The sequence below is a fragment of the Euprymna scolopes genome, chromosome 4, assembly GCF_053919585.1.
Source record: "Euprymna scolopes isolate OS-2025 chromosome 4, ASM5391958v1, whole genome shotgun sequence".
NCBI classification, from domain to species: Eukaryota; Metazoa; Mollusca; class Cephalopoda; order Sepiida; family Sepiolidae; genus Euprymna; species Euprymna scolopes.
The window spans coordinates 60,354,490-60,382,432 of NC_136485.1; the positions used below are offsets into that span (position 1 = coordinate 60,354,490).

The window sequence follows — 27,943 nt, forward strand, 5'->3', positions numbered from 1 at the left end:
GGAAAGAGGGCATGACTTTCAAAAATATCGGCGAAAAAAGCGAACCCTTCCTGTAGAAAAGTGCCCGGTTGAGGGTGGAGAAATTCATCTTTTTAGCCAATTTTTCGATATTTGTCGTCTGAAGGGTCGAGCTTCAAAACAATACTGATCTTGTAAAACTCTGTCGCCTCTGTCGAAAGTTTTAGGCAGATATGCAAACGTACATACATAGATTTGTATATTTGTAGCTTAAATTTTCGACCAAAACCGATTAAAAAGCTTGCCCTATCTCTGAATACCCTTTATGTAAAATTTCAAATGTTTAGACCAGAAATTGTCTGAGTAATTTGGAAGAGACCGCAGAGGTCAATTTTTTTAACTTTGACCCTCTTATGACCCCTTAAAATTTATTGTTTTGGGCTCCAATCAAGTTATTAAGTTAGATCCATGTCCAAGGAGGCTATATCTAAAATTTCAAGTATTTATACACAAAATTGGTTTGGTAAAGTTCTCAAATGACAAATCGTTGAACTTTGACCCCTTATCAGCCAAATTTCTGGCCGAAAACGGATTGCAAAGATTTTCCCAAATCTCACTACTCTGTATATCAAATTTCGAGCCTGTAGAGATAAAATTGTCAGAGTCATTGTGCAAGGAAATGTATACAGACAAACTCACACACAGACAGACAGTCACTTTCACTTTTATAGATATATAGATATCTAGATCTATCTATATATCTATACTAGCATTTCAGCCCTTACATAAAGTGTACTCACACATAGGGCAAGTTATGAATAGTACATTGGGCCCGAGCAAAGCCGAGCTGAACTGCTAGTATATATATATATATATATATATATATATATATATATATATATATATATATATATATATATATATATATATATATGATGAGAAATGGAAGACCAAATTTTTAAGCAAAAGTTGCGAAAATACAAAAATCGCTGCCAACTCTCACAACACCAGAACTTTTTTTGCTTAAATATATATAAGAAAAAATTATACCCAAAAATACATTTATATATATGTGTATGTGTGTGTATATGAAATGTAGTTATCTATAATTATATATAAGTTATATATGATTACTCTATTCTCAGACGCACCCAAGTCGAACGACTGAGTAGGTTATGGCCAAAATTACATAGCGGCAACATTTTATCTTAAATTTCTGCAATGAAATCAAAAACCTGACCTTGACTGGTTTCAAGCACTAAAATGGAAAATTGTCACAATTTGTCACACACGCACACACACACACACACACATCTATATACACACATATACACATGCGCGTGCACACACACAGACACACATTTTCGCACACAGTGAGAGGGTTAACCTATGTCTATAATTAATTTTTTTTTTTTTATAAAAGTTTACCTATTGATGGCGCTACGTTATAGAAACCTTCGCGTGGTTTAATTGTGCTTTAATTTGCGATAAGCGTTAATTCAAGAAGTCTCCGGTGCGGTTTTTTATAAATAAATTTAACTATTTTTGCTTGTTTGAAATCCAAGTTATGATTATGCTGAAATGAAATAAGAGAATAATGCACTTAGAGAATTGTTATTTCTAATATCTCTTTATGTTCATTGCGCCTTTTTTCTAATTTACCCTGGATTTCACTAACGTATCTATGGTGGCAATTTTGGCAAGGAATAGTGTATATGTTTGCATTGGAAACTGGTTTGTTTTAGAGATGTTTTCTTGTTTTTAATATTTGTCTCCTAGTTTGTGATGTGGTTTGTATGTATGGAATTCCTAGTTGTTTAGTGTGTTGCAAATATATATATATATATATATATATATATATATATATATATATATATATACGTGTGTGTGTATATATATATAATATATATATATATATATATATATATACGTGTGTGTATATATATAATATATATATATAATATATATATATATATATTATATATGTATGTATTCATTTATATAACTGAATAACCCCTATTAAATCCGAACCTCCTTTTAGCATAGATATGTCAAATTCACAATGCCCTACTGTTTGAACCTATAAACACTAGTATGTTTTAGATTGAGCCACCGTAAATCATAATAATTTTCTGATTACTAATATGTTTTAAACATTTACAATTTATAACTTAATAATAATTATTATTATTATTATTATTATTATTATTATTATTATTATTATTATTATTATTATTATTATTTTACTTGGTATTTTATTACTATTATTTTCTATTTCTTATTTTATTATTTATTTTATTTTAAATTTATCAGTATTTTTATTAAAATAATTACTATTATAAATATTATTATTTAATTACTGTCACAAAGAGTAATAGCATTACTATCATGGACTTTATTAATTTTACTATGTTTAACTATTACAATAAATAAATAATTCACCTTTTAAAATAATTAATGGTTATCTCTCTTTGAACGCCTTTTTTAAAAAAATGGCAGTTGTCTCTCTTTCTAAATTAATTATAATTTAAATTCAAATATAGCGCTCCAACGATAATGAACTAGCAACAGTACATTTATCAGTGTTTCTTTTAAAGTAATATAAATAATCATTTCAACCATTCGCAGGCAACATTTAACAGCATGCCAAAGAATAGATGAACTGAAATATATATATATATATATATATATATATATATATATATATATATATATATATATATAGAGAGAGAGAGAGAGAGAGAGAGAGAGAGAGAAAAAGAGAGAGAGAAAGGGGAGGGAAAGAGGAAGAGAGGGAGAGAGAAAGTTAGAGTTAAGACGGATTCAAAAGTTTCATATATTCCGGACAACCTGTAAAATTCGTCTAACACAAATGAAAGCAACAGACTCAGTATATAACTCAGACGTACTCCTACTTTAACATTAACTCTGACATTAAATGTATTCTTACTTCAAACACGAATTTTAACGTTTTTGTATGAGTACATTGCTTTAAAAGTGTTAACTAACCAATTTTCCCCCTATGCAAAACCCACTAGACAATATCCTTTAACGCTCTCCCAAAGACCTCCTCCAGATCTACAAAAGCAAAATACAGGTTCATATTATTATTAATCTATCTCACATGCATTTGTCTTAGGTTAAATATATCACTAGTAACTTCTTTGAAATAATATTTCTAACCATTTTCATCAGTACAGTAGACAAAATAGGAATGTTAGCTTTAAATATATTATCAACAGTTTAGATTGAAGTGACGTCCAGACTAGAGGCGGGCTTTAATGTTTCAAAAACCACATCCTTTTCGTTAAAGTTATTTGATTATATACGGAGGATATTCTAATTATTTTTTGTATTATTATTTTAGGGTTTTCGTGAGTTTAATATGAGTTTACACTAACTTTCGAATAAATATTTCTTTTCTCTTCGAATTTCTTTAAACACGGCAATTCAATTCAACATTGTTACTCATGCAAATATAGCTTGAAAGATTATTCACTTTTGCTGTGATAATTCTCATTTTCCCAGCCGCCATGTTTCTTTTTGTAATGGCTTCGTATTTCAATTCTTTTTTTAAGTAAACTTTTTATATAAATAATAAATGCTAACATCTGTAGTCTGGGTGATAATGATATTATTATTATTGTTATTATTATTATTATTATTGTTGTTGCTGATATTATTATTATTATTATTATTATTATTATTATTATTATTATTACTATTATTGTTGTTATTGTTATTATTAGTATTATTATTATTGTTGTTATTATTAGTGTTATTATTGGTATTATTATTGTTATTATTGTTATTGTTGTTGTCATTATTATTGTTGTTATTATTATTGTTATTATTATTATTATTATTATTATTATTATTATCATTATTATTATTATTATTATTGTTATCGTTGTGTTCTTATTTTTATTGTTCTTGTTCTGTTATATCTATTTCTTCTTCTTTCAATTTTTCGTTACTATTTGGATGATTTCTTCCTCTCCCTTATTCTGTACTTTTATATCCTCTTATTTGTATTTTTGCACCGTTGTTCATCTTGTCTGTTATTTCTCCTTCTATGTTGGATTTTTTTCCTTCTTCCGATTTTCGTTTTTACATTTAACTTAAATTTTCTTCTCATTCTTTTTTCTCATTTTCATCCATTTTCTTTTGCTCTTTTCTCTTTTTATTTGCCTCCTCTTTCTTTTGCCATCGTTTTCTTCTCATCAACCTCTTTTTTTTTAATTCTTTTTCTTAATCAATATCCCCCTTCTCTTCGTCCTTTTTCCCTTCTTTTTTGTCTTCCTATTTTATTCTGTTTCGTTATTTTCTGTTCTTATTTCGTCTCTTTGTGTCTTCCTACCTTGTCTTTCTTCTTTTTTCATCCTTCATTCTCTTTTTCTCGTTTTCTTTGTTCTTTCTCTTCTCTTTCAAATTTTCTTTGTTTTTCTTCCTCCTACTACTTCCGACTTCTCCCTGTTTTCCTGTATTGTTTTGCGTTTTGTTTTCGTCTGTTTATACCATGTTTCTTTTGTTCTCCTTTTTCTTTTTTCTCTTCTGTGTTTTATTTATTTTATTTTCTTTTTCATCTTGTTTCTCCTTTTCTTCTGTTGTTTCTCCTTTCTATCTTTTTTCTTCTTCTTCTTTTCCTTCTTCTTCTTCTATCCCTGCTAAAATAAACAAGGCGATGCAATCAAAGTGAGTCTCGTCTGTTGATTAATATGAAATTATGCACCTCCATCATAAACGAAACACGAGCGACCCCCATCCGTTAGGAATAATTACTGCCGATGTCAAAGGGGAAAAGGGCCAGGAAAAAAATGAAAGGAAAGAAGATACACTTGTTTTTAAAAGAGAAGAAAGATAGAAAATAGCTTGGCTGGCGTTTTGTTCCACATCCTGGTAATTTGTCCCACATCCTGGCAATTTTTAAATTACTTTTAGACTTAAGTAGGAAAGTAATTAACGTGGAAGAAACAATTTAGCCGAATCTGAAGAAATGTGATGGCACTATTTTTCTTATTTGTAGCAATTAATTAATAAATTTGATTTGCAATTAGAAAGTGAAACCATTTTCTTTGTGGGCTTCGGTTTTTCCGTGCCGACTTGGATTTCAAATCAGACAGAACTCTTTTATGAGAACAGAAATCTTGGCATTAATTCAGAATCACCCTTTTGAAAAAAAAAAAGAAAGAAAAATCTGTATGATATAGTCATACATAGCGGAAAGATCTAATACGCTAAAAATCACGTAAATTGATTAAGTAGCTTTGTTTTTAAATGAGAAAATAAAATTTTATGGCTAAATGACAAGCGATAATACTGCGATGCCATCTTGAAAACAGTCTGAGGGAACTAGGGATATAACTCTAAATCAAAAAGATAAAAGAAAATATTATTTTTAAGTATTCATTAGATTTGATTTAAAGAAAATAAGAACCTCGTCCCACATGAAATAACAAAAATACAATTCTTAAAAATATGATGCACGTACTCATGATGGAAAGAAAATATAGTACACTAAAAATCATTTAAATTGATCAAGTAATTTTATTTTTAAAAAGAAAACTTTTAAAGCAATATTGAGTTTTCCAATGTCTCACGCCTAATACTAAGTTGGTTGGTGGGTTGTTTTTGTTTTTCAGCATATAAACCCTTTTCAGGTTATTTAATGCCGAATCCAGTGATTTTGAAGAACAATTTTTTAATAGAGTATATTTGTTTTTTAAGTCGGTTTCTATTTAACCCATAGTTGGGACCCTAACAGGTACTACCACTCTGGGTCAGAGTGGACCTAGCAGCAATGGCAATTAAAGGGTGGTTCCAAACTCCCCAAAGCCCGCAAGCTGGGGCCTCACCATCGGATATAGTTTAAGGTCATATCCAGGACCCCCAATACTAAGAACGGATTTCTAAAATCTCGACTTGGATTTATTTTTCTTGTTCTTTCAGATTTTTTCCAAGATAGATTCGCTAGATCGTCGCTGGTATTTCAGTCATAAGATATGTTTGTTTGTTTTTAATAAAATTACTTGATCAATTTACGTGATTTTTTGTCTGCGATATTTTCTTTCTGTCACTAGTACATATATCATACAGATTTTTTTTTTAGTTTTTTTAATTATTTTTATACAGTGGGATTCTGGAAAATCTCTTTAATGAATTACGAAAGCAAATCCGAATTGGAATCGGGTGCAGACAAAATAAACTGATGAATTGTAATTTCTTTGGGCGTGTTTCTACTATTTCTATTTATCACCTCGCCACAAAGGGCTGAGCGTGCCACAAGATCGGTTTTAATATGGGGAATATCCAACTCCCAACCAAAATCATTCTAGATTAGATTTTTTTTTAAATATTTCATTCGAGAATTCCTCTTCCGCCACCCCCATCTTCCGATTTAGGATGGAACAGGTACTACATTTTAATCCTATCCTGTAGGTAGGATTTATGAGACACAACATAACACTAGTTCTTTTAATGAGGGTAAAATAAGCCCTCCAGAATGAGGGCACTTCTTTGTGGGGGGGAGGGTGAATAGTCGAGAAGGAACCCGACGGCATTTTTCGGTATAGACGTCTCAGGCAGCTTGCAATTAATCATTATTTCACACGAAGGAGAAAATGCCTGGAATAATGTCTCTCTTATGACCGAGTTGAATTTAAATCTCAATCCGGCAAAAGGTGAGAATGAAACTAACCTAACTTTAAAAATAGCGCTTACACCCGGGCTATTCAAATACATCGATCGCGATCTGCCGGTTGATCACATAGATATTATGGATGAGGCACGGCCAAAAAATGAAAGAAAAATCAGGTTGTTTTTGTATTTGCTTTTAACGAATTAAAATCTATTTTGATAATCAATTATTCTTGGGCAACTTTTTTTTTCCAGAAAGATAAAAGCCTGGATTTTATCATATGGAAAGCAGAATATTATAAAACTTTTTCTACTATTTTTAATAGAATTTAAAATCAAAAGTTTTCCAAAACCACATCAATTACCGTCATTTTTGCCTCGATCGCTAAAAACATTAACATATTTTTAAAAGGCTTTTGAACCAAATAATTTTCTTCGTCTAAATAATATTTAAGATGATTGCTATAAGAATATGCAAAAAATATTATAAAAACTGAATTTCAAATAATTCAATCATTCTATAGTTTTGCGTAGCGAAAATCATAAAAAACAAACTTTAATGATAGTTTAAAATTAAGTATGGATGCTTAGAGAGACTAAATAAACTATATTTAGCCATGTATTTTTAACGTTTGATTTGACTATTAAGTGAAGTCTTAAATTCTTTTTTCATAAGTGATATATATATATATATATATATATATATATATATATATATATATATATATATATATATTAGTTGTCGAGCGAAAGAGCAATTTACAAACATTATCTTTCGTCCAGTAATTAATGATATAGATATAAAATTTTCAATGATTTTTTTAAACGTGCAACAGAATGTACATTACATAAAATAAATCCAAGGTAATTTTTGGATTCAATTTAAATTAAATTTTTATACCTAACTTTGTAAAATTTATAAAAGTGCACTTTGAAGATAAATAAATTTCAAATTGAATCTTGTACCTTTATTTTTAAAGCTTATAATAAAAACATTTTGTTAAACCATTTTTATGCCTTGGATAAAATGCTTTTATAACTTGTATGTGTATATATATATATATATATATATATATATGTGTGTGTGTGTGTGTGTGTGTGCGCGCGTGCGTGTGTGTGTTTCTGTGTGTGTGTGTATTTGTTGCCTGCATATACACCGAAGCTAAGCAACGATGAGGCTGGCCAGTACCATATCGGTGACCATTTTGGAAATGCTAGGCGCTGTATGTGTTGAAAAAAATCTCTATATTGCATTTTCTATCACGGTTGGACCACCATAGGTGAATAAACAAGAAATTGGAGAAATAAATTATCGTATTTTTAGCAAAATGCGCAGTTGTTTATCGATTGTTTTTTTTTTGTTTTGTTTTTTTTTGGTATCGATTCTTCTACAACTTTATCATTATATAATATACTTAGATATTCTAGTGTTTCATTAACGTTCTCATTTACCTCTCAAACATTGAACTAATAAAGAAGTGAAGCGCATTAATGTTTGTCTCTCCGATTTGTAACAGAATCGCTGCAGTAGAAGCTAACATATATAAATGACCAAGCCGGGTGCGCGATATGACATCACAGCAGACACAAAAGGGCACACTTGGGCGGAGGACTGTTTTCAGAGCAGCATGCATTTGAAACTAGTTCGGAGAAGCAGAGACATTCGAGACGTTTTGGGAGAAGTGTTTGGGACGTAACGATAGAAGCACGTGTTAGAGAGACGAAACGATAGAAGCACGTGTTAGCTGAGACGAAAAGTCATACGCAGTCGGAGAAGGAGAAATTAACTATTTAAAAGACTTTTAAAAACTGTGTTGTTAGAAATACCAAATATAAAGGTTTTTTGTTAAAAAAAAGTCGCATTTGTTTCTTACTTTTGTTTTCTTGTGACGAAGTCTACAATGTGTTGGGTCCGTTAAATGGTAACGATACCGTTCAATAATAAATGATACATGTTAACACGTGTGCAGCGTTACAGATTGGTCAGTTTACTTTGGTAATGTATATTGTATACGGCTGCGATGGTTAGGGTATGTCAGGGGAATGGACGCAGAACGCATCCCTTAAGAGTTTTTCGACGGCGAGCTGGCTAAAAGTAGAAAAAACAAAGGGATCAACAAACTACTTTTCCAAGATGTTTGCAAAAGGAACATATAGCTGCGGGACATCAGCCTCCACGCATGGGAATCCTGGCTGACGATCACGCTGTTTGGCGACTGGCGTAGGACAAGGCATTCTCAATGCAGAAGCTGCGCATGAGGAATCAACTGCTATTAAGAGAGTAAGGCGAGAGCAGCAACATCAGCAGCCCCAAAAATCATCCACCTCTATCTTCAGCATGAGCGGCAGTAATTCCCGAATTGGACAATTCCCGGCGGTGCAGATAGACACTAGAGCAGACAATTGTCGACGACAACGACGACGTAGATTATATATTATTGCTTATCTCTTGGTTTTACCGGCTCCTTGGACGATTATTTATTTAGTCTGGTGGAGTATCCAACTTAGTGTTATTACTAGAAGCAACCCTACTTATAAAAGGTGCAGCATTCTCATATTATCCAGTGTGGGCTAGCAATACTGGGGGGGGGGAGATTTGGCTTCGAATACTATGTTATTTGAATATTTCATCAGTGTTTACTTGTAGGGGGTGTATCCTCATACCAGGTTGTCTTGACAAACAGAGATCTTAGACACTCGAAGAAAATGTCTAGTAAACATTCTCGCTAGATAAGATAAACTGAGTTTATCTTATCTAGTGTATATCAATAGTATTCTTTAAAAAAAAAAGTCTAAATTTCAGTTCATTGAAAAAAAAAGTAGGTATACTGATTTATAAGTACGGTTGTGACAACAGAGTATTCTTTTCATTGTTTTGACGTTCAAGTATATATCCGGCACAGTTAGACACAGTTAATCAAGCGAGAACCACATTACTTTATATAAAAGCATATAATATATCAACAGATACACACTGGAGAGTCAAAACAATGAAAAGAATATGCTGTTGTCCTAGCCTTAATCATTATATCTTGATTTTAATATTAGTAAGAGAGAATATACATTCTTGTCCTCTTCTTCTAAATAATAAAGAAAACGCTTCGAATATAGTTTCTCTTTTTAGTCTTGTATTAATTTTAAATCAAAATGTTGGTGTCGCCCTTTATTTCGTTAGGAGAAATATACTAATAACCATGCGCGCGTATATTTGTGTAAGCATCGCATAATTACGGTCTATTTTCTTTATCGTTTGCATATTTATACTCGCGGAGTGATCAGTACGTGGTTTGCTAAAAACATACTTGTATGTTTTCACCTGCATAGCGATAAAAAAAAAATACTCTTCGTGTACGGTATTCCTCTCACTTCCGACTAACCCCGTTTCCCGCGAAATATAAACAGTTGAGAGGTGTGATGACAAAACTGTGTATTTCTTCTCGCTTCTGGCAATAGCTCTGTTAGTCGAGATGAAATTTACGGACTTAATTTCGTTGTTATAGTACATACATGCTGGCTAATCTCCTTCAAGCTCCTTCCCAACTCTATATCTTCTACATTTTTTTTAATCTTATACGGAACATAAAAAATGAATGAAAAACCGCTTGCCAATTGGGCTGACATACAATACTATTTGTTTTTCAATCTTTTGAGACGCTCTAAACATAAAAATAGAACCAACCATTGTTTACAAATATCATTTCACATGAACAATTGCTTCAAAATTTGCTGAGTCGCATTATTTTTTTTTTTTTTTAGGGAGAGAAAGAAAGGGGGAGTTTTAACTCACTAACTTTATCCCTGACTACCTTTTTACGAAAATTTGTTTTACTTCATTTTTGTCTGAAAAAGAAAACTTTATCGTCTCCTCTTTACTGCTCTATATCTTCTGCTTACTCGTTTATTTGCTGAGTTTCAGCAACAGTAAAAATAAGAAAAATAATGAAAACTCTTCCGGAGTTATTAAGCTATTCTTAAAAATAGTTTCTACTAGCAGACTGCTCGACATTGCCCGATCCTAAAATACGCTTAAATATAATATTTTTCTTAATGCAGATTTCGTATTTATTATGATATTATATTGGACCCAATATATAGTAATGGTTTAAAAAGTTTTTAAAAAATTTTTAAAAAACAATGACCCGTGCCACACCACCGAGGATCGAAACCAAAACGTTTATCTTACGATTTACTTTTTACTTTAACGTTAACGTTTGAACTATGAAGATATATTTGCTGCAGGGCTAGAGATTAAGGCATGAACGAATAGCTACTACGTTACGCATGAATATTCGTGCTATATATATATATATATATATATATATATATATATATATATATATATATATATATATATATATATATATATAAAGAATAAAATACGTATTAAATATGTTTGAAGCCAAAACTGCAACGCGAAATTTTTAAAAAAATAAACGAGTGTTTATTTTTTAAGAAATATATTTCGGAGTAAGACTCCTTTGTCAATCTTTTTTCTCTCTTTTTCTTCGACATGAAGTCGAGTGGAACATAGTTCGATGAAAAGTCCACGTGATGTTGTTACCTGCGGGGTTTTTATGAAGCCGGATAGGTGACGCGTAGTCGCGCATTTTGGAAATCTGGGTAGTTTTTTTTTGTTGTTTATATCCGTTAGAAGCGCTGAGTGAAATTTGAAGAATAAAATACGTATTAAATACGTTTGAAGCCAAAACTACAACGCGAATTTTTTATAAAATAAACGAGTGTTTATTTTTTTTTCAAGAAATATATTTCGGAGTAAGACCCCTTTGTCAATTTTCATAAAAAACCCGCAGTTAACAACATCACGTGGACTCTTCATCGAACTATCTTCCACTCGACTTCATGTCGAAGAAAAAGAGAAAAAAAATAAACACTCGTTTATTTTATAAAAAATTTCGCGTTGCAGTTTTGGCTTCAAACGTATTTAATACGTATTTTATTCTTCAAATTTCACTCAGCGCTTCTAACGGATATAATATATATATATATATATATATATATATATATATATATATATATATATATATATATATATACTGCGTGTCAAATTATTAACGAGATAACATTTTTTTTTACCAGTTTCAGTACCTTACCCGTAGTTTCGTACCAAAAGCTTCGGAAACGTTGGCAATGCTGAGTTGCGCGTACTGTGAAATTTTCGTACTGTTCCGCGCAATGTAAACAACTTGCCATCGTAATTGCAAATTATTAACAAGGCAGTTTGTTTCGTCAATAAAATGGGTCGTAAAGGTGGTTTGATTAGTTCTGAAAAATGTACTATTACAGAACAGCTAGCAAAAGATTAAAATACCATCGAAATATCGAAAATGAAAGGAAGGTACAATCAAACTGTGAAGAACTTTGCCAAGGACCCTACAAAGGTACGTAAGAGAGCTGATCATGATAAATCTAGAGTTGCTTCACGCCGTTCTCTACTCCAAATTAACTGTGAAGTTGTTAAGAACCCTGTCCAGACAAGTCGAGAAGTCTTTAACCAAGCCGGATTGAAGAAGTCTAAAAAGTACTCGATGTCGCCTTCTGAAAGAAGTGGCACAGTCTGTTAAGCCTGTGACAAAGCCTCCATTAACGCAACATCACATACAAAACCGATTGAAATGGGCAGAGGACAACATAGAAAACGGATTTTTGCAAAGTTTTGTTTACGGATGAAGTGCGTATCACCCTTGATGGCCCAGATGGCTTGAGCAAGGGATGGGTCCTAAATGGACGACATCGTCATCAGCGTTTAAGGCGCCAACAAGGTGGTGGTGGGATAATGATTTGGGCTGGTATTATCGGAGGTACTTTAGTTGGCCCATGGAGAGTCCCAGAAGGCGTAAAAGTGACGTCAAATACTTACATAGCTTTTCTGAAGGAGCACTTTCAACCATGGCTGAAGAAGCAAAAGTTGACGTTCAGAAGAACCATTATTTTTATGCAGGGTAATACTCCTTCGCATGCAGCAAACAAAAGCAAAGAATATTTGCAACAACTGGAGTTCTCTGGGATACGGAAGATGGAGTGACCTGCGAATACACGAAATTTTAACCCAATTGAGAACCTTTGGAGTATCATGAAGCAAGTGGACGCCAATTTACGCGCAAAAATGAGTTGTGAGATGCTCGCCAAGAGGTATCGCGAGGAATAACTGTTGATCAAAACACAATTTTGACTAATTCTGTGGACCTCTTTTACAAGTCATTCATAAAAAACGAATTGCATATCCTCTACTAATTATGTCAATGAATAAATTGCTATGTAGTTATTGTGCTCTAAGGATTTTTCCAAGTTCATTTAATGTTTTAAAATTATTTCAATAAACAAGTTATGGGTATATTGTGTTTTTCTCAACCTCGTTAATAACTTGACACACTGAAATTAACAGATATTCCTGTCTTCTGCCATAGTTTCTCTAATACTACTTTAAATACTTTTATTTTCAGACTGGAGTAGCTGAATAGTATTGTAAGCACTTTTTCAAAGTTTCATGAATTTTTATTCACTCGTTCCTTAACTATTTTAAAAAATGTAAACTCGTTAATAATTTAATACGCAATGTATATATATATATATATATATATATATATATATATATATATATATATATATATGCGTATAGGCGTGGCTAAGAGGCTAAGAAATGAGGATGGAGAGTTGTATATTTTGGTTTCGATTCTAGCTGATAATAATAATAACAAATACGTAGTTTGCGTTAATCAAAATAACATATTTAAGCGTATCTTACGACCAGGCACACCGAGCAGACTACTAGTATATATATATATATATATATATATATATGTGTGTGTGTGTGTGTGTGTGTGTGTGTGTGTGTGTGTGTGTGTGTGTGTGTGTGTATTTACTTCTGCTGTTTACGAATCTTCCTAATTTTTTATAGGATTTTCAAGTAAAATTGAAGTTTTACTATATATTTTCTCTAACAAGTTGTTAGGTGAAAGTATAGAGTTAACATGTTACGAACGGATTTCTAAATAATAAAGTTATTATTTCACCGCAGTTCGTAAACTGTATAATTACTAGGGCTATGACAACGGCATATTCTTTTCATTGTTTTGACTCTCGGGTATATATCCGACACAGTTAGACACATCACTTTATATAAAAGCATATAAAATATCAACGGATACACACTCAAGAGTCAAAACAATGAAAAGAATATGCTGTTGTCATAACCGTAATAATTACCTTGATTGTAACTCAAATGCTGTTCTACTTTCACATTTTTCGTATTTTAATGGGTGGGTTTCTTTTGTTGTTGTTTTTTTTGTGTTTGTTTGTTTGTTTGTTTTTTCTAAAATGAAGCCAGACTAGATACAAATGCCAACATATTTTTTTGCAGTGACCGAAAATAATCTTGCACATCCAAATGTGTAAAAAATTCAAAGCTGACACGTGCTGCATTGAAATAATTAATATTCTATATCACCACTATTTTGATGGCATTGTGCTAAATTTGTGTGCAATTAAACTCATATTAAACTAGAAAAGTAGTCCCGGATGAGTAAATTTATTTCACAGACATGATAAATTATCACCATTTGTATGTGCCCTTATGAAAATTAAAATCAATATATAATTATACTAAACCTATACCCAGAAAGTAATATTGTGCTACATAGTTCAATACAAAGAATAAAATTATATTGTAAGACACTGTCTTTAATTTAAAATCAATATATAATTATAATAAACCGTATATATATAGAATCAGTATTCTAATTTTTATCAAAATTGACGACACGATTTTGATTCTAAAAAGATGTCTCAAATGTAGGAGGTGGGACTTAAGCTTAATTGGTCTTAATAGGAAATTGAAACTCAGGAAATTTTATCTAATTAGCGTCTAATAATTATGGATCAATGATGTACCTATATTATTATGCCCCACCCACTAAAACCATTTAAAATTCTCCGTAGAAGCTGATACTTGGGGAGTACTTATTAGTTTATTTCTAATACCTATTGTTAAAATTTCATAAAAATTGCCCTCATTTTGTGTAATGCTTTCAGTAACCAAATAAAGTATTTATACATGGGTGCGGGGTGTTTATACATGCTTGTTTTCATCGTCGCTGTTTCGTCTATAAAAATAAGCTTCTTTTCATGGAAAACAGGGCACAAAGAGGCGTTCTCTAGAAAATTTCATAAATGGTTTTATTTGAAGTGAATTGTAGTAGAAAGAGACTAATGTTGTCTTAGGACATAATTTATTATTTCTCACCTCTCTAAATTAGCTAAAATGAGGAACACACACGAGCAGGCATCGAAGTAACATTCGCCTTAGTTTACAAAGTTTTTCTACATTATTAGCGGTGTCTCTTTCGCACGGCTTCCACTGAGAGACTGATTTGAAAACATTTGTTTCTCTTAGCGTGAAAAACGTGATGTCGTTCATCATATCTCACTTTTGGGACCTGCAGCCCTTCTGCCTCAACTTTACGTCACTCACTTCTGGAAACGAGTTTGATTTGAAGACCTGGCTTACCGTCATGCACTCAGTGTGACCCTTATCAAAATTTAGACTAATTAACTTAATCGCAATTGATGTAGGGTCTCTTATATGTAACATTTACATGAAGCTATATTAAATTGAATTAAATATAGCTCACATTTCGGTCCTTTACGCTTAACAGCTTTGTTTCAAAATGCGTAATCATTGATTCATTAGTTTAAGTGATTCATGTACATGCAAATATATAATCATGTAAATATACTTAATTTTAAATAGGGACAACAAATTGAAGTTTTAATCTATATAATATTTTGCATGTTTCTTCCGTAGTTAATCCGAAAATTACGCTTTAGAAAGGGCTAATTACAGTTTTTGAAAACCGAACTGCTTATAAAGTTCCCATATTCGTGAAATATGACTTTAAAAGGACCAATCTGGCAACTCTGAACAAGAATATGAGAGTGACCTACTTTTGATATAGCCTCGTTTTCGAATACCATTATAATAATATGCGATCATTGTTGTGATGATGTGAGGCAATAACTTGTAGTAATTTCGACGTGCAGCGATTCTTCACCCAATAAAGAAATCAGAGAAACGTTACGTTAAAAAGGGAACATTCGAAAGAAACAGGATATAAATGGCATCGTCTGCCAAGAGGTGCTGATCTAAAGGAGTAAATTAAAGACAGTGTCTTCCAATGTAATGTTATTGTTTGTATTGAACTATGTAGCCCAATATTACTTTCTGGGTATTTCTTAGTACTTATGAAATTATCTAATTTGGGTCAGTTCTATAATCAAAATACGGAGGACACTATTTTCATAGAAATATTTATAAACAGATATTTGCTGTGTGTGTTTAGTTTTTTTTTTCTGTCCAAAAAATAATTTTTGCGCTATCCAGAAAAATATCAGCTTAAAAAGCATATTTGTTGATGAAAGACATTTCCCATTCGTGGAATTTCCACGGGTCCTACTAGTTTTTAATTTATTTTTTTTCCGCTATGAATATTTTCCATATAAAAATAAACCTTTCTTCCTACATTTTATTTCCAAAATAATTTATTGTTTTGCCTGTTTTCAGAGAGTTGGGTGTGATAGTATCGTCGGATCAACAGCAAAAATGGATTTATGCGGAGTTTGCAATGGAAAAGAACGATCTTGCCGCGTGGTTCGATCAAACTTCACGGTGGACGCGAACCTCATGAAATACGGTTACAATCGTATTATGACCATCCCAAAAGGAGCTTTTAACATCAACATAACGGAACTGGAAAGTAGCAGAAACTATCTCGGTACGTACACCATTCATTTTTTTTCTTTATTACGTTTGAACTTACCGCGAAAAATCAATTGCTTTCAGTTATACGAAATTGATTAACCAATTTCGCCATCCAAAAATGGCTTTACGATCTGAAATCCACTATATCTTAATATAAACATAACCGCTACAATTTATATATTAATACTTAACGTATCATCCAATAAGTCCTGAGCCTAACATATCGATGTAGCTACTAATAAAAAGGATTAATATGATTCTTTATTAAGTACTAAGCTTTAAATGGTATGCGCCAACATTTTAGCTCAATCGTATTGTAAGTTTAGAAGTTACAGCTATGTAGGCGGCACATATGGTACAAAACATCAATATCATTAGTCGTCCTAGTATAGAACTTAATTGCATTTGGATCCTCCTAATTACAAATTCACGGGAGAAAAGGAATAAATAATAAAACATATGCACGGCCCAAGGGAGGTAACTTCGTAACTTCACGAAAAAAAACCTTCTTCCCTTGAAGTTGTCTCCCTTACATTATGTGTGTTTTTTTAAGAAAATACGCGTGTGTATCGATCCTCTGTTTCGTAAAACATTTTTTCACTTATATTAACACTTAGCATAGATATCTCGAAAAATTGAGTCATAGGAAAGCCTTAAAAATATCCTAGTGACTCCTGAAGATTTAAACTTCTTTATGATCTACGGATCCACTCTCAAACACGTTTGAATTCTTGCAATGCAGAACTAAACCCTCTTTTACTTAGTAGAGAAAAGGAAGCATGTATTCAACGCTCGATGAAGGTTGCAGGGTGCAACAACAGAAACGTTGTGCCAATAACACCCAAGATGATAATTGTGCGATTAATCAAAATAATACAAACTTACAGTTATGTAAGCTCAATCAAATTAAACATTTATTCAACATAAAATTATCCATTGAGGACAGTAAATTCGACTTATTATTCGAGCGTCATGAATTCGACAGATTCAAGGAAGGCCTAAGACCATATTACTCAATCATCGTACACCCAACACATTCAAGAAAGTCACTGCGTTATGCATTTCAGAATCGAACAGCTGATCACTTTATTTATCTTGTAATAAAATCAGTGAAAGATTTGTTAAGAAATTATCTTTCTTTTTACACGTTTCATGCCATTGTTTGCTGTGAGACTGTTAGTGTTTACGGAAAAGTAAAAAAGAATATATATTTAAATATATATATTTATGAGTTAAGGGAAACGGATGTTTTTCAGGAAAGCAAAACTGCGAATATTTCAACAAAAATTTTATGATGTACATAAAAACATTTACTAAGCACATTCTAAAGATGTTCTAAAATCATCCGTTTGCCGTGACTCACCCTGTATGCATATATATATATATATATATATATATATATATATATAATTAGTTATTTTTGGAAAAAAAATCCAGCAGAGTTCTCAATTATGAGGAAAATAAGAGCGTGTTTATATATTTTTTTCTTTACAGAAAGTTTTTAGACAAGACAAGTAATTGGTACCGTCGATTTTAAACCCGATAATTAGAACCCATATCACGCTCTCGTCAGCCAATACTCATCTCATACTCAGATGAGTATTTTGGCTGACGAGAGCTTGCTATAGTTATCTAAAACGGTCCTAATTATCGGGTTTGAAACCGACGGTATCAATAACTTGTCTCATCTAAAAACTTTCTGTAAACAAAAAATAATATATACATATATATATATATATATATATATATATATATATATATATATATATATATATATATATAAGTATCTTCAAATCGGTGTTCTTTCCAGTTTCCTCTACTGTTGATATGCATGCTTTTATTAATCTGCCAATAACACTTCCTGTCACTACTCAAGAAATATAAAGATTATCAGCTTATACACAGCTTGGTATCACGTGGAGATTTTCCACCATAGGTTTTCATTTGGTGGGATAGAGCTGGATGATGCATTTTTGCTGGTAGCCCCTCCTAGCCACGTGTGTGCAGATTTCTGGACGAATATGTAATATCCACAAACTCATCTCGGCTGATCATCAATTGAAGTTGCGTGTGATAGAAGAGGAGTTTATTCATCATTTTGAATAAACATTTTTTATCAGGAAACTCAAATTCAAAGTAGGTGCGTCGTCATAGCGTCTTTTGCAATTGTTTCAATGCGTTTCTGCATTAATGTGTGACAATGGATGAAACATGGATCTACCACTTAATTTCGAAGTCAAATTGGCAGGAAGCTAAGTAGACTTAGGCAGGTGAAAGACGCCCAAAGCAACCGAAGATGCAAACATTTTGAAATACGCAAGATATTTTGTTAATATATTACTAGGGCTATGACAAGAGAATGTGCTTTTCATTATTTTGTCTCTTGATTATATATCAGTTAATATCTTATATGGTTTTAGATAGAGTGATGTGGTTCTCGATTTATTAACTGTTTCTAACTGTGTCGGATATATACTCGAGAGTCAAAGCAATGATAAGAATATTCTCTTGTCATAGCCATATATATAACGTCGAGAAAGGAAGAACCATCAATAGAGAATATCATATAAAACGATTAATGGAATGGTCGCAAATGAAGAAAGTGGTTATCTTTAAGCAAGCTAATGCCCCGTGGTAAAAAGTTGTTGCGATAACGCAAACAAAATCATTTGCAAAGATTATTAAAAGAAGTGGAGAGTACTGGATATCTGAGGAAACTTGTTGTCACCCAGTCAATCAGAAACTACATGAGTTTCACTTCGATTCCTCATCCACCGTATTTTCTAGATCTAGCTTCCAGCGATTACTTGCTGCTTGTAGATTTAAATAAATTCAAAAGTAACAAGAGATTTGGCTACAATGAAGAATTGATATTAGTCACCGTGGCGGATTTTGAGTCCAAATGAAACTATTTCTCCCAAAAAAAGACAATGAATTGTTAAAGAAATATTGGAATCCGTGTGTTAGCATAAAAACAATTATATTAATGGATAAAGTCAATTGTTTTTGTTTGTTTGTTTGTTTTTTGTCTAAAATTTCGTTTATTAGTTATGCCAGGGATTTCAGTATATTACTTATCTTCCGTCTGCATGACATACAACAACAGCTGTAGCTATGGTTTGGATGTCATGCAGATGAACAAAATGAGGGAGAGAGAGGGGAGACGAGGAAGACGTGAAACTACCGAGGAAAGGTGGGTCTACATATGGGGGTAAGTAGAATAATAACCACACGTTAATATATGCCCTTGTGGGAAATTACTGTTCTAGTATATATAATTAAAATTGATAGCATATCTAATAAGTAGATAAAAATATACAATTAGAACCTACTTTAAGTGATTAACCCTAGATTAACAAAATCAACAATAACAGAAACAACAACAATAACAACAATAAAAAAAAAGGAAGGAACACCAGATGAATCCAAAGAAAGTAAATATGCAGGAAATCTGCTCCTCAAAAAGAATCAATAAAATTTTTAAAAATTTTAAATAATATAACAAAAATGGCTTATACCATAAAAATAGGTGTGAAGTGTCTAGAAAGATGGAAGGCACAAAGAAGGAAAACACTAGCCAGACTATAACTGGATGAATGCAAAGAATACTGAGACATTGAGGAGGTTAGTTGTCACTCAAATTCCATTGAAGACCAAGACAGATCAATGGTAAATAGTTATTGCGATACCGGAAACAAAATCATTTGCAAAGGTTATTGGAAGAGGTGGAGAGTACTGGATATCCTGTGGAAACCTGTTGTCACCCAGACTCCTGGTTGCTGTCAGTTAATAATGGTCCATGTGAGAACTCCTAGCGATTACAAATAATAATTTTAGAAATGTAAAATATAAAATTGATGTTATCTTATTTCAATGTTTTACCAAAAAGGAAAACAAGAAACCAAAATTTGATAAAAATTAAAAATTAATAGGTATATACTATTCAATAGGGTGAAAAATCAGTGACACTGAACGAAGAGGTGAACGAAAATAAATACTATCGAGTCTAAAACATCTTGGTAAATATGTGATATTTATCTTCAAGTAATTTATTTATTTTTCCATAAATTTTTACATGTACGTTTCAGGAAATCTTTTAATTTATTGTTAATAGAATTCGGACGTAAATAACTTCTGCTCACATAGAAAGAGGTTTGTGTTTACTATAAACTATTTTCGCAAATATTACGCAAGTATAAATTATGTAGAATATCTGCATGAATATAATTACACGCAATAGTAAACTAAAGATGATCATCCCATAAGAAAACCGAAAAGAAGTAATAGGGAATTAATTAAAATAAATGTTTAAAAGAAATATGCAAATTAGCTAAATCTTTTGCAGATGAATGCAAATCCACTGCCCATATATAACAAAGTTGTATTTTCTTTTTAAATAAACAGAAAAAAGGCTCAATCATTTTCTGTTATCAAAGTGTAGTATCTGTTCCTGCAATCAAAGTAATATGTGGAGGCAACCCCACATATCAGACCATTGCTCTTGAGCAATCAGTTTTGGACAATGTAGGGAAAACTCTTCATACCAATTGTCACTATCCAGTCCCCCCTCGGGAGAACTGGTCCCCTTCCCCTCACTCTCCACATTAAAAATCGGCCTTGTGCCTAATTTGTTCAATGGGGAAGCAAATAAGTTACTAAATAAACCGAAAAAAAGGGTTTTAATATGAATATCAATACAAAAGAAAATGATAAGATTATATATATTTTCTCTAATTCAATGTTCCTTTTCGCTTAAAGTAGTTTTATCAATTGTTTGTCTACTAATATATATATATATATATATATATATATATATATATATATATATATATATATATATAGAGTCATCCATAAAGTAAATCCAACTATTTTTTAACCCAAAAAATTGAAGAGCTACGACGTCGGAAGTGATACCATTAAAACGCGTAACCTTTCCTGTTCCAGAATTTATCTTTCTACATAGTCACCACCATTCTCAATTCACTTTTGCCAGCGATGATCGATAGCTGTACATGGGCATCCGGAACGCGCTTTGTGTTACAATGGTGGTTCCAAAAGTAAACCTTCGTATTTTTAACTCAAAAGGTTAAAGAGCTGCGAAGACATAAGTAGTACCATGTTACGTCTCTGTGCCTGTTTTACAAGTATTTTAATGGAATGTGCTCTGATGAACTTGCACTTGTACCCCCTCGGCGTACATATCCCTGACAAACTAGCTTAGCAAAGCAATCACACCACTTCAATGTTGAGGTCCCTAAATGGCAGAAAGCTTTCTCATATAATAGTTTCTTCCTCTAAACAGTTAGATTTTTTTTTTTTTTACATTTTTTTTTTACATTTTCACCCCAAACAAGGCGCATTGCCACTTTGGTGTAGGGGGCTACTATCAGGGGAAGCAACTACTGGGGCACTATGTTGGGATTTGGGCAGCAACATGTCGGTTCACGTTGCACTTGAACTTCTGCATGTCAGTACAGTTAGGGAAGCAGGAACCTGGAATGGAATTCCAGAGTCTAGCGGTTCTGGGGAAGAAACTACTGGAGTAGAAAGATCTTTTACATCTAGGGATCTCTACTGTGTGGGGGTGGGATTTAGTTGCCTGTCGGGTTTGTCGAGGGTGTCTACGTCGTGGGGGCACAAGTGTCTGCAGTTCGTCAGAGCATTCACCATTAAAATACTTGTAGAACAGGCAGAGGGATGCAACGTTTCGTCGATGGGACAGAGGCTGAAGCTTAGATGCCAGTTCAGGGCCTATAAGGTTGGCGACTCTTTTTTTAACCTTGTCTAGGAGTGAGAGACTAGTAGCAGATGCACCAGCCCAAATGTGACAACAATACTCCATACATGGGCGAATGGTGGCCTTATAAAGGTACAGGATACTTTCAGGTGTCAGTAGTTTTCTAGCACAGTAGAGAGAGCCTACCCTTTTCGCAACGGCCCTGGCAATGTTTTCAATATAATTGTTCCAACTCATGTTTCCTGTGAACGTTAGGCCAAGCAGTTTGAAAGATTTGGACTTCCTTTCCTGCTACTTGCTTCCCTGACTAGTGACTTGTAGAAATTTAAATGTAATGTAAACCAACATCTTGTTAATTCTGTCTAAAAATGGTCCCAAATAGTAGCCTACTTATGTCCAAGTGTCGATATGCCTGGTTAGGGTTTAGTATGAGTAAAAGAAAAACCTATATAGTTTCTGTACAAGTCTATTGTTCCTGATGTAGGTATATCAGCTTAGATTATAACATTTACTAATGGTCGATCAATGGTAATGACGATGTGTGAACCCCTCTGTATAAAAAAGATAACAGAAGTTCATTTTCTTTTAAGAATTCGTTTGCTTTATTCTCGTCAACATTAAAGTTTTGGCAATCTATTGTAATGACTAGGGCTACGACAACAGCATATTCTTTTCATTGTTTTGACTCTCGAGTGTGTATCCATTGATATCTTATATGCTTTTATATAGAGTGATGTGGTTCTCGGTTGATTAACTGTGTCTAACTGTGTCGAATATATTCTCGAGGGTCAAAACAATGAAAAGAATATGCTGTTGTCATAGCCCTACTCATTACAAAGTAAGGTATGGGCATTCTTTTTTAATAATGGTAATTAATTTCATATAAATAAGATAATTCTATTGTTGGCATCAGTTATCCCTATATCTTTCTAGTTAGAATTATGACTAGAAAGGGTAGTTACAAGAGAAACCATGGGAATGTTGTCAAAATCCGAAGTGAAAGTGTTTCTATGGGGCGAGTTGGGTTCGAACTTGGCGCATCCAGGTCGTCAGTCCGTATCGTTAACCACTTAGCCATCGTTACCTTCTTTAGTAATGGTATCTGGCGGAAAGTGCTTCCTAAGCATTCTGCAAACATTTTAATAGTTTATTCTCATTTGTAAGCAAATCGCTTCGCACTAGATGACCCAGCTTGTCCTATGCAAATGTTTATTGCATATCTGGGAATGAGAGCGGCTAAGTCATATTTTGTCAAAACAAAGAAACTTTTCTTTTCATTTGAAACAAACTTTACGCAAGGTTGAACTGTGTTTAGAAGGTTATTATCTTGTTATGAGATAACATTGTGTTCAATTCTGTGACAGCCAGATGGAATTTCGTGTCTCTGTAGTAGTTAATGGTCTTTTTTTCTCTTTTCGCGTAGTTCCTTTGATTCGTACCAAATCCCAACTCACTTCTCTTCTTCTAAAGCGAGCCATACACCATCACCAATCCACCCTCTTGGTTGACAGTTGCCACAATCAATTATTGTCTTTTTTTTTTCTAGATTCTAAAACTTAAAATGTTGACTTGTGGGTCAACAAAAAGATGTCCCAATCTTTTATGGTTCAATCTGTGTTATATTTAAAACACTTTTCCGGACCATTTGGTATAATGTTAAGAGTGTTCATTAATGAGCTGAGAGATCAGAGTTCAACTCTCAGTCGAGCCGTACCTAAGACTTAAAAAAAATGATATTTGAAGCCATCTTGCTAAAAACTCAGCATTATAAGGGGAAAATCAAGGGCAACCCCTGTTCCATCGCCGACATGTTACATTCCTACTTCTTTAATGGCACTTGTGTCCCCTTGATTTAAATACGCTCAACTAGACAAGCTGCAAAACCCCACCTCTATCCTGTAGAGATCCTGAGATGCCGGAAAGCCTTCTACTTAAATAGTTTTCCCATGAATAGTTAAACTTTAGAATCCCCTCCCGGGTCCCTGCTTCCCTAGGTGTACTGATGTGCAGAAGTTCATGATTAATGTGAACGGACATTTCGCTGCTCAACTCCTTACATAGTATCTTTGTCGAATTTGTCCCAAATAGTAGTGTCTAACATCAAGTGGCACTGTGTCTTGTTTGGGGTGGAATAACATTAAAAAATGAGCCTTCAGGTCGCCTTCGACTATTGTCGGCAACTTAGCTTCATTGTTTTTTCACAATTTATTTTCTTTACTAAATGGTGATTTCTTTTCTTACATCCTTCATCTCAACCCATAACCAAAATGTTTTCTTTTAACATTAGTTAGAGATATTTGACAGTCGAGTTTTATTGAAAATTGTAAGACAATCATAGATTGATCAATGTGATTTCCTCCTTGTACCTTTGGATGCTGTGTTGAGTGACCAAAAGTATCTTGGCGAACTCAGGAATCTTTCTATCAAGCTTGGGAATCTTTCTATCGAGCTTGGGAATCTTTCTGTCGAATTCAGGAATCTTTTTGTCGAACTCAGGAATCTTTCTGTTAAACTCAAGAATATGCAAATAATTTTGAATGGAACTGATTATTTAATTCACGAGTGTAACACGCTCTCATTCCGTCAGCCATGGCCGGATAGAAGTCTTAATTAATTTGCCACTGCATCGTCGCACTGTGGATTGAACCTTGATTCTCCATAAGAGTTTCACTTAGAATTGAATTGTACATGGTACTTTATTAGTTATATTGCGAACTGATATTGACTGCTGTGATATGTGAAAGATGTTTTGAAAAACAAATAGATTTTTTTGGAGATTCGTAACTCAAGTGTTGTTTCAGGTTGTTTGTTCATACTTTTCCTACTTTTTTTTCGCCATTCCGCTTCTTTTTTTTTTTTTTTTTTTGCATTGCTATCATCCTTCATAATAACCATATACAATAACAACATTAATCAAAACTGCGAACACATATGAATGGCTATCTCTCTCTCTCGCTCTCTCTCTCTCTCACACACACACACACACACACACACGCACGCACACACACACTTAATCTCTCTCTCTCTCTCTCTCTCTCTCTCTCTCTCTATCTATCTATCTCGTTCTCTCTCTCTTTATCTATCTTAATAAACGTTTATTAACCTAGTTTAGCTTTATAATTGATAAACAAAAAGATAGGCATTTAGAGAGATAACGACAAAATATTTTTTAAAACAGTGCTTATCCGCTTTTACGCTCACGCTCTCTCTTTCTTTCTCTCTTTCTTTCTCTTAACAATTTTTTACTCAGCTTTAGTATAATAAAAGATGTACCAAATGTAGCGATCTTGCTTGAAATGAACGCTATTTCATAGAATTTATTCCTTCGCAAATAATGCCAACTTTTTCCTTTTAAGTGCCTGTCCTCAAACACAAATAAACCAACTGTTAAAATACTTAATTGTAGTCCAAACATGAGTTCATATGAGTTAATCTTGCCAGAAGCTGTCTGTCTGCCTGTCTGTCGTCTGTCTGTCTGTCTCTCTGTCTCTGTCTCTGTCTCTGTCTGTCTGTCTCTCTCTCTCTCTCATAATTATCCGTATAAAAGAATTAGCAAAGGAAGAAAATAAAACACTTCTATAAACAACAACTGATACATCTATTTATGTTACTTATAATAGGCATGTCAAACTAAGAGTTCCACGAGGACAACAGGAGTTTGTGTTGTCAGAAGGACCGCACTTTCACAATTATAACTGAAGTCGTTTAGTAAAAATTGATGCAGAATTTGTGTAGTCATATTTTTGCGAACTGTTATCCGCATCTTCATAGTTGTTGTTTCATCACGTTTCAGCTAACTCATCCTCTGGCCTTCTTCGGGCGGTGAAACAACAACAACTATTAAGGTGGGATAACAGTCCACAAAAAAAAAAAATGAATACACAAATTATGAAGCCACATTTCAAAAAAAAATAAATAAAAATAATATATAATGATGCAAAATTGATTTTTTTTTTGTTTTTTTTTTAATTTAGAAACATGCAAGTTTGGATCTACAAACATACATCCTATCATTTGGATTCTTCGGACTACAGTATCTTGTCGAACTCGGGCATGTTTCGGTTGAACTCGGGAATTTGGACGGAATTTCGAACGAAACTCATCATTTACTTCACGGGGTTAGCATGCTCTCGTTCTGTCAGCCATGACTAGATAGAAGTAAATCGCAATTGTATTTTTCGGTCGCCCACACTGAGAATTGAACCTTACACCTTCGAGTTAGACAGAAACACTCACGAGTTCGACAAGATACATCTGAAGAATGTCGGAGGTTACATCGACCGAAATGTTGTAAAAATCACACTCAAGACGAGAATAGTAGTCCGAAGAATCCAAATAATACGAATAACCAATCCTCATCTCAAAAGTTTAGAAACGTAACAAACGTACATGTTGTTTAAAAAAAAAAGTATCGAAAAAAATAACATTTACTAGCGGTCCACCCGGCGTTGCCCGGTCGTAAAATGCGCATAAATATATAATGCAGATTCATTATTTGCTCGGTCGTAAAATGTGCTTAAAAATGATATTTTAATTTTTCCAGATTTCATTTGCCCAGTCGAAATTTTTATAAATAAGATTGTATTCTTCACCATCCCGGGAAAGGGGCGCGCGGCTTTGCCCGGTCGTAAAATATGCTTAAATAGTATATTTTAATTGGTCCAGATTTCGAATATACTATTATAGAATCGTGATTTCAAAAGTTTAAAAAAAAAATGGATGCTATTAGCTAAAATCGAAACCAAAAGCAAAACTGTAACATTCAAAGCTGGTGACGTTACCACTGTACCAACGTTACACGCATATGAACTGATTAAAAATAAACTAAGATGAATGTACAAAATTTATAACGATTTTTTTCAATTTTGATCCATTTTTGAAGCGTTAAAAAATTTTTAACCGGCTAAATACCTATAAAAGAACGGTCTATAAAAAATCCAATCATTTGACGTTCTTAACGCTGCTCTGCGACTTTTAGTTTCGGTGGAGATTAAGTTTGAAAATATGGAGACACACAGACAGACATATAGTCTCTATATATAAGACTAGCTTGGGCCGGCGGCTTTGCCCTGGCTTAAAATACGCTAAAATATGATATTTTAATTTTTCTAGATTTGGTATATATTATTATAGAGTTGTGATTTGGTATATATTATTATAGAGTTGTGATTTGGTATGTATTATTATAGAGTTGTGATTTGGTATATATTATTATAGAGTTGTGATTTGGTATATATTATTATAGAGTTGTGATTTGGTATGTATTATTATAGAGTTGTGATTTGGTATATATTATTATAGAGTTGTGATTTGGTATGTATTATTATAGAGTTGTGATTTGGTATATATTATTATAGAGTTGTGATTTCAAAAGTAAAAAAAAAGCATTGGAGTGCCATCAGCTAAAATCGAAACTGTAACATTAAAAGCTGGTGACGTTACCACTGTACCAACGTGATACGCATATGACTTGATCAAATATTAAAGATTAAAAATAAACTAAGATAAATGTACAAAATGTATAACGATTTTTTTTTTCCATTTTTACTCATTTTTTGACCCCTTAAAACTATTTGAACCGGCTAACACTCATAAAAGAACAAAAAAAAATGTAAAAAAAAAAAATCCAATTATTTGATGCCCCTAGTGCCGCCCTGCAACTTTTAGTTTCGGAGGAGATAGAGTTCGACCATATGGAGAAAGGTAGACAGACATATAACCTTTTATATATTAGATATTTCAATATAACGAAAATTTAAATTAATTGTTCAATTCTATCCAATTGCAACACCAACAAATCCGAACGCATAAATTTAAATAGTCTAATATATAAAAGG

General features: G+C 32.8%; 1 protein-coding gene across 1 annotated transcript in view; it reads left to right on the forward strand.

The window, feature by feature from the left end:
* LOC145270887 (A disintegrin and metalloproteinase with thrombospondin motifs 16-like) overlaps positions 1-27,943 on the forward strand; it is a 353,446-nt gene that overhangs the window by 300,091 nt on the left and 25,412 nt on the right. Inside the window, exon 7 of the mRNA XM_080126443.1 lies at positions 16,172-16,382. Coding sequence (XP_079982569.1) covers positions 16,172-16,382 — 211 coding nt within the window. The remainder of the gene's footprint in view (positions 1-16,171; positions 16,383-27,943) is intronic.